Below are 17,511 nucleotides of genomic sequence, written 5' to 3'. Positions count from 1 at the left end.
CTACCGGATCGTCCGCCAATTCCTCCTGGACTCCACTATCATCCCCTGGATCCTTCTGCATCATCAGCGTCTTCCTGCTCTCCTCTTCCGTCTGCATTTAATTTTAATTAAATTTTTTTATTTTAATTGATCAATTGTCACACATTATACATACATTTCTGCATATACATGGTGAAATTATTTATTTTTCACATATCCCAGCTAAGCTAAGCTAAGCTAAGCTAAGCTGGGGTCAGAGTGCAGGGTCAGCCATGATACGGCGCCCCTGGAGCAGATAGGTTTAAGGGCCTTGCTCAAGGGCCCAACAGTGGTGTCTTGGTGGTGCTCCAATATCAGTTTTACTTTCTTCTTTTGAAGACTTTACATTTACATTTCAGCTTAATTTCCTGTTACAGTATAATTATGTAAAGATGTGTGTTGTTAAATGTGCTTTACAAAAAAAATTAAAACTCGACTGTTTTTGCTAATTCGCATTCTCTGTGCATAACATTTTGGGGTGAACTCTCGCTTTATTTGATCTCAAAAGACTTTTTAGAGAAATGTGCCAAACAAATCATATACCGGTAATCCCACATTGACGCAGTCAAGAACTTTGTTAAAAAAATTAACTTTAACCACTCTTTCCTAATGTTGTCATCCTTCAGAAGGCTATGCAGAGATGCTGAATTTCCATAGCCAGGAACGGTAAAATGTTTTCGAATCCTCCCCGCATCTCAATCTCTTTGTTAGTTAAATAACAACTAGATGTTCCCTCTAAGTGTGTAGGAATGATTGTACCTGTCCAGCTCTCATCATTTACTCTGACTGCACACCAGTGGGCGGACCAAAGAGATAATGATGTAAAAAGAGGCATTGATTTGCTGTGGGGGTGGTCCTTAATGAAGGCCCCCAAGGGATGCAGAGAAGTTGTGGAAGTAGAGAACGAGCCGTTTTGCAGCTTGGGGTCAATAAATGCTCTTTTTTTGAAAAAGTATGAATTCTGAAACTTACTATGTTTTTATAGTACAATAAACTCAATTTCATCTTGATTCTTCATGACATGACTCCTTTAAAATACTTATTTTGTTCTGTGGCATCTGAAATGCCATAATTTGTATATTGCCTAATCATCCAAAACAAGCTAAGAACTGTGTTTTTTCATTGCTTTATTGCTGTTTTATATATCAGTAAATCAAGACATTGCCAAATTGGTCAAGTTTACACTGGCCGTCTTAGTAGTGTGAAAACAAAACTGTTAATATACATTCAATTATTTTACAAATAGGATACATTTTGATTTCATGGTGACTTTAAATGTAGTGTTTGATAAAAGACATGATTCATGCTAATTTGCTGTTCACTTAAGTCTCTATCTCTATCTCTCACTCTCAGATAGATGGAGGAGAGAGAGCGGAGCAGGAGTCGATCTCCGCGGAGGGTGGGTCGGGTGGAGCAGGTGGTGGGAAAATGGCTGCGGCGCTCCCGGGACTCGCTCAGCAGGTGGAGTACCTCTCCACACACACACACACACACACACACACACACACACACACATATACTGCAACACGGAGTTCAAGGAGAGAGCAGGTAGACAATCGATGTGCAGTTTTTTATTCAGTAAAGCAAAAATAACAGAATCGATGAACTTGACATGATAGAGCACAACAGTCTGTTTCCGGAAGTAAAAATCACATTCATTTATCCCATAGACTAAATGATTTTCAACAATAACTTATAACTTATAAACCTTTAAAGACAGACCTACCTTGAGCTATGTTGTTGATCATCAATTATATATCCTTCCGTTGAAGACGTCTGTCTGCGTTGTCTCAACTTCGTTGTTTAAAAATCGTGTTTGATTGCGGAATTCATGGTAAACAACTACATTACCCATGGTACAGCAGAGAAAGATCCACCAATTAGAGAACTGCGTCCAAGAAACCGGCAAAATGTGATTCGGCGTGACCGCACACTCCCATGGCACACTGTGAATGACGTAATCGAGACGGCCTCCCGTTACCCTTAAAATACTTATACATTTGTACATATCAGAATATTTAGCAATAAACTTGCCAATTTTCTCCCCAATAACCAATGCACACTGAGTCCTCGTAGTGGTGTAGTGACTCGCCTCAATCCGGGTGGCGGAATCTCAGTTGCCTCCGTGTCTGAGACCGTCAATCCTCGCATATTATCACATGGTTGGTTGAGCGCGTTACTGCGGATATATAGCGCGTGTGGAGGCTTCACGCTATTCTCTGCGGCATCCATGCACAACTCACCACACGCCCCTCCGAGAGCGAGAACAACACATTATAGCGAGAACCCGAGGAGTTTACCCCATGTGACTGTACCTTCCCTAACAACCGGGCCAATTGGTTGCTTAGGAAGCCTAACTGGAGTCACTCAGCACACCCTGGATTTGAACTTGGTAGTCAGCATCTTTACTTGCAATAAACTTAAAATATATTGTTTCTATACTTATAATCAATAGTTTTATATATTCCCATAATTTTTTATTCAATGATGTCATTTGCAATGCTTTATGGGATTTTAGTTTGTGCCCTCATTAAAGACAAAACAGTTTGTGATGTTGTGATTCACCTCAGAGCTGGTTGGTTTGGTTCATGGCTTACAAATCTTTTATAATGGATTTAACAAAAGCTGTGTAGAAGAAATGAATGGGGAAAATACTTCCAGGTCTCTATAAACAAGATAAACCCAAAGCACATCGAGAATCAAGAACACTCACTAATGTTACAGCCTTCAAAGGACAAAAGCTGATGAAACTTGAGAAAACAGTGTTGTGCATTTAACAGTTAAGGCAGTCCCACAATTTTACTGCAATTTAATGGGTTTCATGTGTGAAAGAGGCAAATAAACTAGAAACAGCCAGAGCAGGTCAAACTGATGAGGACGGTAATACTAAAACAAGAACTCCAACCAAGTTAAGACACAACCATGAAACAGAACTTCACAAATGGAAGGCAGAGATATAAAAGCATAAATACATGCACATACTGTACTGGATACAGACACAGATTCATATGCACTAACACATGTAAAGGCTGAATATAAAGTAGACTGAACAACACACCATTTTCAACAGATCAGATCTCTGACTGTTCTCCAAATCCATCCCGATGTCGGGAATAGAGTTAAAAGTAAACTCATCAGATCATATAACTATTTTCCATTACTTAGGTGAACAGGTTTTATAGTCCTTATACACAGTTTCACATAATTGCGCATTGGCCTTCATTTCCAAATGGACACTGCTATAATTCCAGCTTTGTAAAGCTCAGGACATTCAGTTGTTGTTGAGGCTTGATCACAGGAGTGCTTCGATCCTGTGGTCAGTGTTTTCATATAAACAAATCCTGAAGTATTTAACTCTGGTGTGTAACTCATCCACAGGATAAGCGGTTGACGATGGATGGATGGATGGATGGTGTAACTCATCCTGCACATTTGTGCTACATAGATGAATGATATCTCAAATCATGAAGCTTGTTGAGGAGAGGACTGCTGTTACTTTTCTAAGAGAACAGACTTAAGCTTTTTATCTGGTAGATGGTAAAACTCGCAAAACATCCCCGTAGACTTATACTGAAGGAGAGACCTGAAGCCGTATGTGAGACCAGGATAACATAGAGGCGTTATTGACTTGAATGCATCCAACTTTGCATAAACATTTGGCTGGTAAATAATTTGTCGTTTTCTTTCACTGAAACAAACACTGTGCCGAAATGATTTCTTCACCAGCATTGATCTTTTCAGTTTCATCAGCTGGAGGTTCATATGTCTTTCAACCACTGTTGTACTGTAAACACAGTTTGTTCTGCCACATAACCACACACTCATCAATTATCAGACAATTACCATTGCCTTGTTTTTTTGTGTATGTTGGTATGTATACGTGTAGAAAATGAAGTTATGCTGTACACTCAAAAAAGGATTTTTGCTGTTTGTTCAGTTTACGTAATGATAACTAAAGCAACACAATTCAAGCACATTTTGTCACAACTTGATTTTATTGCGTTCTATCCATCGAAATTTGTAAAATTGATGTTTACTTGATCCATTTGAGTTGGGACTACATGAAAACTTTTGTGGTGGTAATGTAGCATTAATAAAACTGGGCTGGCGATTTCCATTTCTCAGCATGCTTTGAAAGGACAGGATAGGTAGAACAAGTGTTGAAATTAAGTGTTATTTGATGCTGTAAAGCGGTTCAATGGAAAGGAGGCGGCGAGAATCGGTCTGGCGATATAAACAATATTTTAATTATTAACATAAACAAAAGACAATGGATGAGGGAGGGGACAAGGGGAGAGAAACAGAAATATTAGAAATGGGGAGTACTTCCTGTAACAGTGTAGTACCCCCCCCCAAAAAAAAACACTGTAAAAACAAGAGGGAAAAGGCCAACGTGGATCGGCAGTGAGAGAGAGAGAGGAGAGAGAGATGGGGGAAAAAAACACTTACTCACCAGTTCTCCGATACGCTGTAGCTTGTTCCTCGGCCACTCCTCCACGCTCTAACAGACGACAGCCGTGCCTCTCCGGGCGGATCGGAGGCAGTCCTCCAGCCCATGGCAGACGGAATGCCCCGTCGCATTCTCGGGGGAACAGAAGTTTCAGCGGCCGGTAGGGGACTCCTCCGCCCCTGGCAGCGGCCCTGACCCTTCCAGACGGTCAGTTAGGAGCCCCTTCTCCCCACGCAGTCGGCGGCCGTTCCTCCACTTCCAGGCGGCCGGGCTCCTCCGTCCCCCTGCAGACAGCCACGGCTGCTCCGTTGGGGTGGATGGTAGTGGCGAGAACTCTACTACGGCGTATCCCTCCTCCTTTCCGGGTTTCGGCACCAGTGTAAAGCAGTTCAATGGAAAGGAGGAGGCGAGAACCGGCCTGGCGATATAAACAATATTTAAATTATTAACATAAACAAAAGACAAACACACACACATGACGGACATGTTCGTAAACGATCTCTCTCTCCTCGCACCACCATCCGCAATCGGCCTTTATCCCTCTCTGAGGCTTAATTAGCATGATAAGGGACTGAGTGTGTATAATCACGACCCGGCCCCGCCCTCCGCACTGTCAAAGATGCATTTTTAAGCAAGATAAGAATATGAGGAGAGTAAAAATGTTTCATGTTCTGTTATAATGGTATTTAAAAAGAGAGTCTGTTAATCTGGAGTTTTGGGTGCTACCATTGTGGAGAAGAATGGTGCTCGTGCTGCGCTTGAGGATGGACTTTCAATTGATAATTGATTTGAGTGCTGCTCGGTTCTATAAGCAGATGCAACTAAATTAACAGTGCAACTATTTCACTGTCCTAACACTTGCTCACCTGCCATATTCTAATGATTACTCAATTTAATTTTGGCCAATATAAGAAAATTAACTGAATAAAATCTAATGAAGTTGAGTTAAAACTACTAAAGTACATTTATTTGTACATTATGAATGTAATGACTTCATTTTTTGATTTATTTATTAAAGGTTATCAATGAAATTCACTTGACCCACTTATTTTGGAATGTCATAGTACCTACTATTGTTGTAAGAAAGCAATGTGCTGTATGTACAAATGTATGCAAGTTTTATGCAAATGGAAACATAGACCTATTTGGCATCGTAGGGCGTGAGATAATATATTGCACAATGCAGTTTGCTTGACTTGACCTTCCATTTCCAATGTGACTTATGGACCAGACGTAACATCAGCCACGGTTTTTAACATTTCCTTCTTAATTCAATGTCTCACATGTTTATTGTCTATCCAAAATTTGATTAAAAAAATGCTAAATAACTAAATGAATTTCATGGACCATAACTGGATTTCACTCACTTAAATTAAAAAAAAAAACTGCAATTAAATATGCAACATATGCCATGTGACAGCAACGCCACTTTTTGAAATGCTTGTTCATTTCATACTGCATACTGTTTCACATACTATTTGAAAAATAATAGGCAGTATACTGCAAAAAATGATTTTCTAGACTAGTATTTTTGTCTTGTTTTCCTCTCAAATCATCTACACTTTCTTAAAACATGATTTATTTACTTGTCAAGCAAAATGGGATAAGATATTAAGTCTTGTTTTAAGATAAATCTGACTAAATTTAGTGAACTTTAGACTCAAAGCAAGAAAAAAAAATCTGCCAATGGGGTAAGCAAAATAAACTTAATTTAAAGAGAAAACAAGTTTATTTTGCTTACCCCATTGGCAGATTCACTAAATTTAGTCAGATTTATTTTAAAACAAGACTTAATATGTTATCCCATTTTGCTTGACAAATAAATAAATCATGTTTTAAGAAAGTTTAGATGATTTGACAGGAAAACAAGACAAAATACTAGTCTAGAAAATCATTTTTTACAGTGTATACAGTAAATAATATTCAGTATGTAGTGAGAAGTATGCTAGTAATCTATAGCATGCAACTCTCTGGTTCCAGAAATAAAAATCCTGTGCATTTTCTCCATAGAGGAATAGATTTTAAACGATAAACCTTTAAAGATAATATGGTATAAACCTCTATTGAAGCCATCAGTCTGCATTATTTCAATTTCATTGTTTAAAAATCATGTTAAGTAGCAGAAGTCCTGGTGTAGAACTACACTACCTATGATCCTGAAGGGAAGTAATCCTACAATCAGAGAATTGCAGTGAACAACGTGCGCCAAAAGAGCCCTGCAGTGACCGCCCACTCCATTGGCGCACTGTGAATGATGCAGTCAAATCATGCTTCCTATACTCTCAAACTACTTATGTATCTGTATATACACTCACTGAGCATTTTTTTAGGAACACTATACTAATACTAGGTCCCTTTGCTTTCAAAACAGCCTAAATTCTTTGTGGCTTGGATTCTACAAGATGTTGGATGCATTCCTTGGAGATTCTGGTCCATATTGACATGATTGCATTACGTAATCACTGCAGATTTGTCTGCTTCACATTCATGCTGCAAATCTCCCATTCTACCACATCACAAATGTGTTCTATTGGATTCAGATCCTGTGACTGAGAAGGCAAATAAAGAACAGTGAACTCATTGTCGACTTTTGCTTTGTGACATGGTGCATTATCATGCTGGAAGTAGCCATTAGAAGATGGGTACATTTTGGCCATGAAGGAATGCACATGGTCAGCAACAATACTCAAATAGTCTGTGGCATTCAAGTGATGACTGATTGGTATTAACGGGCCCAAAATTTGCCAAGAAAACATTCACCCACACCATTACACCACCGCCACCAGCCTGGACTTTTGACACTAGGTAGGTTGGGTCCATGGATTTTATGCTGTTGGTGCAATATTCTGACCCTAAATCGAGATTCATCAGACCAGGCTGTTTTTCCAGTCTTCAAATGTCCAGTTTTGGTGAGCCTGTGCCCAGTGCAGCCTCATTTTTCTGTTCTTGGCTGACAGAAGTGGAACCCAACGTGATCTTCTGATGTTGTAGCCCATCCACCTCAAGGTTTCACATGTTGTGCATTCTGAGATGCTATTCTGCTCACTACAATTGTATAGAGTGGTTATCTGAGTTACCATAGCCTTTCTGTCAGCTCGAACCAATCTGGCCATTCTCTGTTGACTTCTATTATCAACAAGGCGTTTCAATCCACAGAACTGCCACTCACTGGATCTTTTTCGTTTTTGGAACCATTCTGATTAAATTGTAGAGACTGTTGTGCGTGAATATTCCAGGAGATCAGCAGTTACAGAAATACTCAAACCAGCCCATCTGGCACTAACAGTCGAAATCACTGAGATCAAATGTTTTCTCCAATCTGATGGTTGATGTGAACATTAACTGAAGCTCCTGACCCATATCTGAATGATTTTATGTATTTCACTGCTGCTACACAATTGGCTGATTAGATAATCACATGAATAAGTAGGTGTATAGTACTCAGAGTGCTCAGCGAGTGTACATCTTTATATCAATAGTTTTATTTGTTTTTAATTCAAATACGTCATTCACAATGCTTCATGGGACTAGAATCATTCCCTCATGAAAGACGTCAAGTACACAGTTCTGTACCTTTTTCTTTTTGTCCGATTTTCAAATACTTTTTCGCTTCAAATCAAACATTGCAATGTTGTTATTCACATCGGAGCTGGTTGGATTGGTTCAGGGTTTACAACTCTTTTATGAAAGATTTTATGAAATTCCAATTGAAATAATGAATGGGAAAAAATACTAAAATATTGCGCAGGCGCCATTTAATATTTTTACGCATACATTATTTTACCCAAAAACTGATTAAAAATGCAAAATAATCTTTATGAATTTCCATAATGATAACTGGATGAATCTCGCTGAATTAAACTCGCAACATAAGTAATGTGACAGCAATGCTACTGTTTGAAATGCTTGTTTGCTGCATGTTTGACATACTGTTTTAAAGCCAGTACACAGTATTTACTATGCAAAATGCAGCGCTAGTATTCTATTCCACACACACAACCCTTATGTGTTTTTCTCTATGAGATGTGTTTGTTTGATCTGTACTGTCTCTCTGTCCAGTAGAGAGCGTATTCTGGGGGTCATTAGGGCGCGCTCAAGGGAGGCGGGACAGCAGAACTTCCCTGTGAAGGTGACCGTGAAGTTGATCAGAGATGATTTACTGGACTCCCATGGTTTTACTCTCTCTGCACAGCACCCCCTGCTGGTCAGGGACATCACTCCAGGTACATACACCCTTCACGTGGAGTCAGGCTTACAGGACTTGCTGGAGCAATCTGCTACTTACCTGTTTTCAAAGTAACACAGATTATGATCTAAGCATGGCACGTTTGGGTGCCTCGTGTGAGAGTGTGTGTCTATAGGAAATTAAAATCACAAATGAGATCTCTTGAAAATGTCAGTTGACTGTGCTCAGATATGCCAAGACAACAGAATCTGCAATCAAGAGTCAAAGCTTTCAATATATGAACTCAAACATATGTCATGACATTTTTCCAAGACTTGTCAGGACAGTTCATGGGGTCTTTTTTAAACAAACATACTCTACTGAGCAATAAAACTTGCTTTTGGGTGTGTGAGTGTCGCTGGAAGTCTCTATAAATTGTAAAACTGTGAGAAAGGACTTGACGGGGTGTGTGTGTGTGTGTGTGTGTGTGTGTGTGTGTGTGTGGTGGCCACCTGCTCCTGTCATTTGTTTATTAAATTATGATGCAGGTGTGCATGCTCTTTCAGCCATAATCTGTCTCACACACACGCAAATACACACTGACACAAGCTGATTACATTTATTTTTGCTTTGAACTGACCGGTACTGACACACAATCTCACACACATGCAAACATTATCTTGCTTTCAACTAGTGAGCTGCCTACCTAGACAGCATTTTAAGAACTCATACAGTATGTGTACTCCTGACATAAAGTCTGCTCCAAAATGTAGGCAGCATTATTACGCTACCTTCTAAGATACCTTATTTTGTCTAAAATATACAGCAGCATCACACGTATCCTTTGCGTACAGTATAAGGCAATTTCAGAATACTTATTGACGAGCTCAGTGTTTCAAATCAGTCGGTTATGTAGTTCCATTTCAACTAGGATGCTGTCTTAGAAGGCAGCTGCCTATGTAGGCAGTAGACAGCAAGGACGCTCGGTAGGTTTTGGAATAGAGCTAATGTGTACAGACACAGTGTTATCACAGAATCACACTCTCTCTCTTTGCAGCTGTGCTGACTTCTATCTTTTTGAGGCAGAAACAGCTGATAAAAGCCCAGAGGAGAAATCTTCCAACCCATAATTATGAGCGAGAGAGAGAGAGAGCGAGAGAGAGAGAGAGAGAGAGAGAGAGAGACTGTTGGCTGTTGGATCTGGCAGTGCAGAGAGTCAACAGGGACTGAGAGGATGTTGTCAGGCCAGGAGGGCGGATCATCACTATGAATATTAATCATACTTAGAGTTAGGGATTTGACCACACCCCTAACACTCAACTCATCCCGCACTGATACTGGACCTCAGATCATGCAGCATGTTGAGGAGAGCTGTGTGTTTACTATTCTAAGCAGTCAGACTTACAGTTTTTCCATATTGGATGATTTGATGGGTGAAAAATTGAAGGAGCACTCAAGACATGTTTGTGTGTGTGTGTGTGTGTGTGTGTGTGTGTGTGTGTGTGTGTGTGTGTGTGTGTGTGTGTGTGTGTGTGTGTGTGTGTAGGAGGTCCAGCAGATGGTCAGCTCTTACCTGGAGACCAGATCCTTAAAGTGAACAATAAAGCTATAGAGGATCTTTCTCCAGAAAATGCAGAACAAATGATTAGGTACCTTTTTCTCTTCCTCTTCCTTTCTTTAATTTGATGATCTACAAGACAAAAAAAATGGGTAGATGAGCGTTTGTCTTACACACATTGGAAATGGCCATTTATATATATATTATTGTTTTTCTAAGACTTTATTTGTATTTGCACCAGTAACAATATGTAGTATGAAAAAGCAAATACAGAATACATCAGTCTAAGGAATATTAAATAATAAAAATTAAATATATAATTTTTAATTTTATTTTTTAAAGTAGGGATGTCGGGTCCGATACCACCTTGTTCTTGTGCTTGTAAAAATGTTCGGGTACCAAAAATCAATATCATCTTGTCATTCCTTAATCATTCAGCACACAAATGAAAAGGCTGCAATTTAATGAGAAATGTACACTCACCTAAAGGATTATTAGGAACACCTGTTCAATTTCTCATTAATGCAATTATCTAATCAACCAATCACATGTCAGTTGCTTCAATGCATTTAGGGGTGTGGTCCTGGTCAAGACAATCTCCTGAACTCCAAACTGAATGTCAGAATGGGAAAGAAAGGTGATTTAAGCAATTTTGAGCGTGGCATGGTTGTTGGTGCCAGACGGGCCGGTCTGAGTATTTCACAATCTGCTCAGTTACTGGGATTTTCACGCACAACCATTTCTAGGGTTTACAAAGAATGGTGTGAAAAGGGAAAAACATCCAGTATGCGGCAGTCCTGTGGGCTGAAAATGCCTTGTTGATGCTAGAGGTCAGAGGAGAATGGGCCGACTGATTCAAGCTGATAGAAGAGCAACTTTGCCTGAAATAACCACTCGTTACAACCGAGGTATGCAGCAAAGCATTTGTGAAGCCACAACACGCACAACCTTGAGGCGGATGGGCTACAACAGCAGAAGACCCCACCGGGTACCACTCATCTCCACTACAAATAGGAAAAAGAGGCTACAATTTGCAAGAGCTCACCAAAATTGAATACTGGAAAAATGTTGCCTGGTCTGATGAGTTTCGATTTCTGTTGAGACATTCAGATGGTAGAGTCAGAATTTGGCGTAAACAGAATGAGAACATGGATCCATCATGCCTTGTTACCACTGTGCAGGCTGGGGGTTGTGGTGTAATGGTGTGGGGGATGTTTTCTTGGCACACTTTAGGCCCCTTAGTGCCAATTGGGCATCGTTTAAATGCCACGGCCTACCTGAGCATTGTTTCTGACCATGTCCATCCCTTTATGGCCACCATGTACCCATCCTCTGATGGCTACTTCCAGCAGGATAATGCACCATGTCACAAAGCTCGAATCATTTCAAATTGGTTTCTTGAACATGACAATGAGTTCACTGTACTAAAATGGCCCCCACAGTCACCAGATCTCAACCCAATAGAGCATCTTTGGGATGTGGTGGAACGGGAGCTTCGTGCCCTGGATGTGCATCCCACAAATCTCCATCAACTGCAAGATGCTATCCTATCAATATGGGCCAACATTTCTAAAGAATGCTTTCAGCACCTTGTTGAATCAATGCCACGTAGAATTAAGGCAGTTCTGAAGGCGAAAGGGGGTCAAACACAGTATTAGTATGGTGTTCCTAATAATCCTTTAGGTGAGTGTATATAGTTTGCATGTGCTGCACACTTCAAAGTGAATGTGTGGAGCTGGAGATGGAGATGTGCTCATATACTGAAAACACCATCATGAGCATTGCACGCTCTGTTTATTGCAGATGTCTGCTAGTAAAGTGCTTATTCACTTTGTAGTGCAAGGCACATACATATAACATATTGATTTAATTAAACAGCAGCCTTTTGTGGTTTAATAATCAAATTGGGTCACACAGTGACCTGCTTTTCCAGAGGTGAGAAGCTACTGTCAAAAATACAAAAACGGGAAAGAGCTTCACTCCAAAATAAAAGCAATCAATTTAAATGGGAAAAAATATGACAGAAATATATCACTACTGTATAGTTATGTAATATTAACTGTACATTTACATTTATGGATTTGGCAGACGCTTTTATCCAAAGCGACTTACAGAGCCCTTATTACAGGGACAATCCCCCCGGAGCAACCTGGAGTTAAGTGCCTTGCACAAGGACACAATGGTGGTGGCTGTGGGGGTCAAACCAGTGACCTTCTGATTAACAGTTATGTGTTTTAGCCCACTACGCCACCACCACTCCAAAGTGGAACTGTAGAACTATGATTACAAATAAAATATTAATAATAATGATCATATATCAAGTGACTGTAGTATAGGTGCATCTCAAAAAAATTTGAATATCGAGGAAAAGTTCATTTTATTCGGTAATTTAATTCAAAAAGTAGAACTTTCATATATTCTAGATTCATTACACATTAAGTGAAATATTTGCTTATAGAGCCTTTTTTTGTTGATATTCTAATTTTTTTAGATGCTATATTTCATCAGTATCGCACATCTGTGATGCTCTGATATGCAGCACTTTATTTGACAAAAATAACTCCAATGTTGTGGATTGTGCTGTGAGGTTCTGTATAAAAGTATGGGTTCCATGTTTTCATATTTGAAAATATCAACCTTAAGATTTTCAATCAATCAACTATCAATCGATATTACAAAATGTAATATACAGAGTAGAGGTCGACCGATAGTGGATTTTGCCGATACCGATAACTAAGGTGGTTGAATATTCCAATAACCGATTAATCGGCCGATAGTCTTAAAAATGGATTTATAGAATGTTTAAAAAATCGTAGTCTTACCATAATATGATGGGCACAGACAGTCCAAATTGAAAAAGAATTTAATCTGTAGTGCAGCCAAGGCCCAAAAATAACTCAGAAAAGAGTTATAGACATTTAACTATAAACAATCTCGAAATACACATACTTATTTCAGCACTCTTATTTTGAAACGATGGAGAAATGGCTCTATTTGTGTATTTACCAAATTATAGCATATATTCACCAGATTTAAGATTGCATATATCACCAGGTGAAGTTTTCTTTTTAATTATTACTCAAAAGAGTTTCTGTATAGTCACATTTTTCTTTGCATGCTCTCACTTCAATTCAGAACACTTGATTTATTTAATCAAAATAATAAAAATATGCATTGAAATGAGGATAAAAATATGGATGAATAAAAAATGTTTTTATAAACTATCGGCAACTATCAGCATAGATTTTTACAGATAACTGATAGTTCCAAAGAGCAACTATCGGCACCGATTAATCGGTAAAACCGATATATTGGTCTATCTCTAATACAGAGGCCTTTTCTGCTTTTTCCTTAGTTACTGCACTGTTGTTATTTCCTTCATCCTAATGTATTATAATTTATATGTGTAAACAGTTTCAAAAATGAGAAGACTAAACAGAAACAATAAGAAAGTGCTATGTACCATCTAAAACAAACAAACAAACTCTTATTTTATAAAGATTTTTAAGAAGTTTTTAAAGAAGTTTTATGTAAAAGTTTAGAGAATAAATATAATGATAAAAAAGTGAATTCCTTTTTTAACAGATTTAGTAAATGTCATTTAATATTTAATTAAATGTTGTGATATATGTCCCTGTCGGCCACCCTGCTCTCTAGATATCATTTTACCTTTAAAACACTCATATTGGTCAATTTGAGCTAATGAGCTCTTACATTCGTTAAGCCAGATCATCACAGACCAAATCAGACCAGAAAATGGCATGAAAACCTTTTAAACTTGTATGAGAGATATTTACGGTGATGTACCGTTCAGAGATCAGACTCGCCAGTCTCTGGCAATGAATTGTGGATAAAATATATTTAAATGTCCAGGAAAGCCAAATAGTATGAGTAGCATGATAGTATGCTATTCTGAACATAGCCCTGTCGATTTGTCTTTAGCTCTGCTGCTGGTCAAAGTTCAGAGGTCACTGTGTTTTTCACATGTTTGTTTTTATGATCCGCCCTTAGTGAGTGCCAGGACTCTGTAACCATGACCATCCTCAGACACGTGTCGGTACGTATTGGACCCATTTCCATCAGTACTTCCAATTATTTCCTGTTACTTGGACTTTATAGTTAAATCTTGTATCTTGAAAGTTCATAAAATGATCAGAGTCAGCAAAATGTATTTTTTTCCTGCAGAATCCTAAGTCATCATTCATGTCAGCAGAGAAGAGAGCTCGTCTGAGAAGAAATCCTGTTAAAGTGCGCTTCGCAGAAGAGGTTGTCGTCAACGGACACACTCAGGTAAGGACAAAACACTCAAACACATTCAACTCTCATGCATGCCCTGGTCAGGCTTACAATGTGTCCTAACCAGGTCACAACCATTTAACGGGGGGCACCAGAAACTCCACCGGCTGCCCTTACTCGCATGTTATATGTTATTCAAGGACCCGGAAGCAGTCGCGGAACACAGACAATCACCTTGCGCATTCACTAAGCCTTGCACAAGGCTTGTGGGGTTCTCCCAGTCAGCAGTGGTGAGAACCTACGGACAGTGGTACGAGGAGGGTCAAACCACAAACCTTAGAGCAGTGAAAGAAGGTTGCTTGGTTTTCTTTTACATCTCATGGATGGCCGTTTACGTGTGTGTCGTTTACCTGGGGAAGTGATGGGACCAGGATGCACTGTGGGAAGACGACAAGTCGGTTGAGGGAGTGATGCTCTGAGCAATGTTCTGCTGGGAAACCCTGGGTCCGGCCATTCATGTGGACATCAATTTGACACGGGCCAGCTACCTAAACATTGTTGCAGACCAGGTACACCCCTTCATGGCAATGGTATTCCCTGATGTCAGTGGCCTCTTTCAGCAGGATAATGCGCCCTGCCACACTGCACACATTGTTATGGAATGTTTTGAGGAACATAATGAAGATTTCAAAGTGTTGCACTGGCCTCTAAATTCCCCAGTTCTCAATTCGATTGAGCATCTTTTTGTATTGCTGGAACAAGTCCGATCCACATCGGCTCCTCCTCGCAACTTACAGGACTTTAAGGATCTGCTGCTAATGTCTTGGTGCAAGATACTACAGGACACCTTCAGGGGATTTGTAGAGTCCATGCCTCTGCGGCTCTGAGCTGTTTTGGCAGCACGCGTAGGACCAAAATCATATTAGGCAGGTGGTTATAATGTTTTAGCTCTTCAGCGTATTTATTAGTGCTGTCAGTTGATTCAAATATTTAATCGTGATTAATCACATGATTTTTCGCTATTAAATGCAGAATTTGAAAGTGCTGAAATTTGACTTTATATAGATTACTTTTCATGTCAAAACTGGTACGTAACAATAATGTTTTATTACCATTTTCAAAAAAAAGCATTTTATAGTATAAAGACAGAAATACACTACAATAGCACCAACTCAAGTAATATTAGATTTTACCCAAAGTCTAAGTGGGAAGTTAACTACTTGAAATATATAGTCATATAGATTGCATTTTCTTTGCAATGGGCTTTAATCTCTTAAACCCTCATCCTTCACAATATTAATAGGGGTTATCCACTTTGCTACAGCAATCGTGAAGCTGCATTTACATGATTTGCCACTTTGAACTCCACATGAAAAGCGCTTGCGATCCATTCGAATTGTCTGGAACACTACGCCAGGGGAAATGTTGATGCTTTTGCAGGTCATGTGAATGCGGCGTATCACAAGTCCCACCTAGGATTTTGTTCAAATGGAATCACTGTTGTGTGTGTGTTTGAGGTGTGTGTGTCAGTGAGATGACCCCGAACACAGCACAAAGGTTCACAGAGCTGAATAAAATGTCAGAATGTAATGTGAAAATTGGTAAATCCATTAATCACGATTAAGAAAAAGTTATGCATTAAACATTTTAAATTAATCGCATGCATAAATGTGTTAATTTTGACAGCTCTAATATTTATATTTACATAAATAAGCAATTAAGGTAACAAGCAAGCAGAGCAAAATAAGTGATATATGATTCAAATACATTTACCAACAATTATTTAATGGTACACGATAACGGTACACCGCTATTATTGTCATCATAGTGCGATATATTCCCATATCACACTATCTCTACATTATACTGCTGCTTTACAATTAATGACAATCCCTTTATTGACAAAACAGTATGATGAATCTCCTAAGCAATGTTTCTTTCATTGTTTACAGGGAAACTCTCTTCTCTTCCTGCCCAACGTTCTGAAGGTTTACCTGGAGAACGGCCAGACCAAAGCCTTCAAATTTCACAAGACCACCACTGTCAAGGTCTCACTCTATGTTTTTTACTGTACTTTACACTGACCCCCAAAGTCCAATATGACTTATTGTGGTTGTATTGTATCTTTCTCATCATGCATGACCATACACAGAGGTAAAGTTGTGTGGATGTTGTATTTATTTTACTGTATCTCTATGTCCAGGATGTAGTGTTGACTCTAAAAGAGAAGCTTTCCATTCGCTCAATTGAGCATTTCTCACTGGTGCTGGAACAGCAATATAACAACACCAAACTACTGTTACTGCACGAGGAAGAGCTTATACAGAAGGTAAAACACACTGTATTACACACGAGTGAGCAATAATCAAACACACTCACCTGACATGTCTTGCTCTCAAGTAGCATTTAAATGCAGTTATAGTTCAGTATGTGTTATTGTTAAACTGGCAGTTATCTTGGATTTATTTAACACCGATACCTAATCCAGTAGTTTTTGTTTAGCTATGCAATATTATGAAAGTGTCCAATAATATGGGGGTTACCGAGCTAAAATATATTTGGCTGGTCATGTGATCCCAACAATGGCGGCTCCCATTGTTCAGATCAGTTGGTGGCGGCAAAGTCATTGTGATTATAATTCGATATATTGCCCAGCCCTATAGACACTACTTGCCCTGCCCACTGGACTCGCCGGCAGGTCTGCGCTGTGCAAGGGGTTAATCACATTTGATTTTATACATATTTTCAAAAGTTATATTAATTTATTTAAGGGTAAAACTGTTAAAAAGAAAAATGACTGAGTGCACCTTTAAGTAAGTAACATCACTACTTTTGAGTTTGTTTCTCCCCAACACTGATAACGTTTATACTATGCTGTTACAGGTGGTGCAGAAGAAGGATTCTTATGACTACAGATGTCTGTTTAGAGTCTGTTTTATTCCCAGAGACGCAGTGGACCTCATGCAGGATGACCCGGTGGCTTTTGAGTACCTCTTCCAACAGGTAACACACTTACATCAACAAAGATAAAGCAATGATATAAAGGAACAATTTACCCAAAAAAAGAACACTGTCATCATTTAT

General features: G+C 39.1%; 1 protein-coding gene across 1 annotated transcript in view; it reads left to right on the top strand.

Annotated features, from left to right (window-relative positions):
- Window positions 1-17,511, top strand: part of LOC127659974 (FERM and PDZ domain-containing protein 4-like) — a 69,109-nt gene that overhangs the window by 33,977 nt on the left and 17,621 nt on the right. Inside the window, exons 3-10 of the mRNA XM_052149992.1 lie at window positions 1,372-1,479; window positions 8,531-8,691; window positions 10,180-10,282; window positions 14,203-14,248; window positions 14,377-14,481; window positions 16,380-16,475; window positions 16,631-16,756; window positions 17,311-17,430. Coding sequence (XP_052005952.1) covers window positions 1,376-1,479; window positions 8,531-8,691; window positions 10,180-10,282; window positions 14,203-14,248; window positions 14,377-14,481; window positions 16,380-16,475; window positions 16,631-16,756; window positions 17,311-17,430 — 861 coding nt within the window. The 5' untranslated portion in view covers window positions 1,372-1,375. The remainder of the gene's footprint in view (window positions 1-1,371; window positions 1,480-8,530; window positions 8,692-10,179; window positions 10,283-14,202; window positions 14,249-14,376; window positions 14,482-16,379; window positions 16,476-16,630; window positions 16,757-17,310; window positions 17,431-17,511) is intronic.

Source organism: Xyrauchen texanus, chromosome 19 (assembly GCF_025860055.1).
Source record: "Xyrauchen texanus isolate HMW12.3.18 chromosome 19, RBS_HiC_50CHRs, whole genome shotgun sequence".
Lineage (NCBI taxonomy): Eukaryota > Metazoa > Chordata > Actinopteri > Cypriniformes > Catostomidae > Xyrauchen > Xyrauchen texanus.
This window is presented reverse-complemented; position numbering and strand designations above follow the sequence as displayed.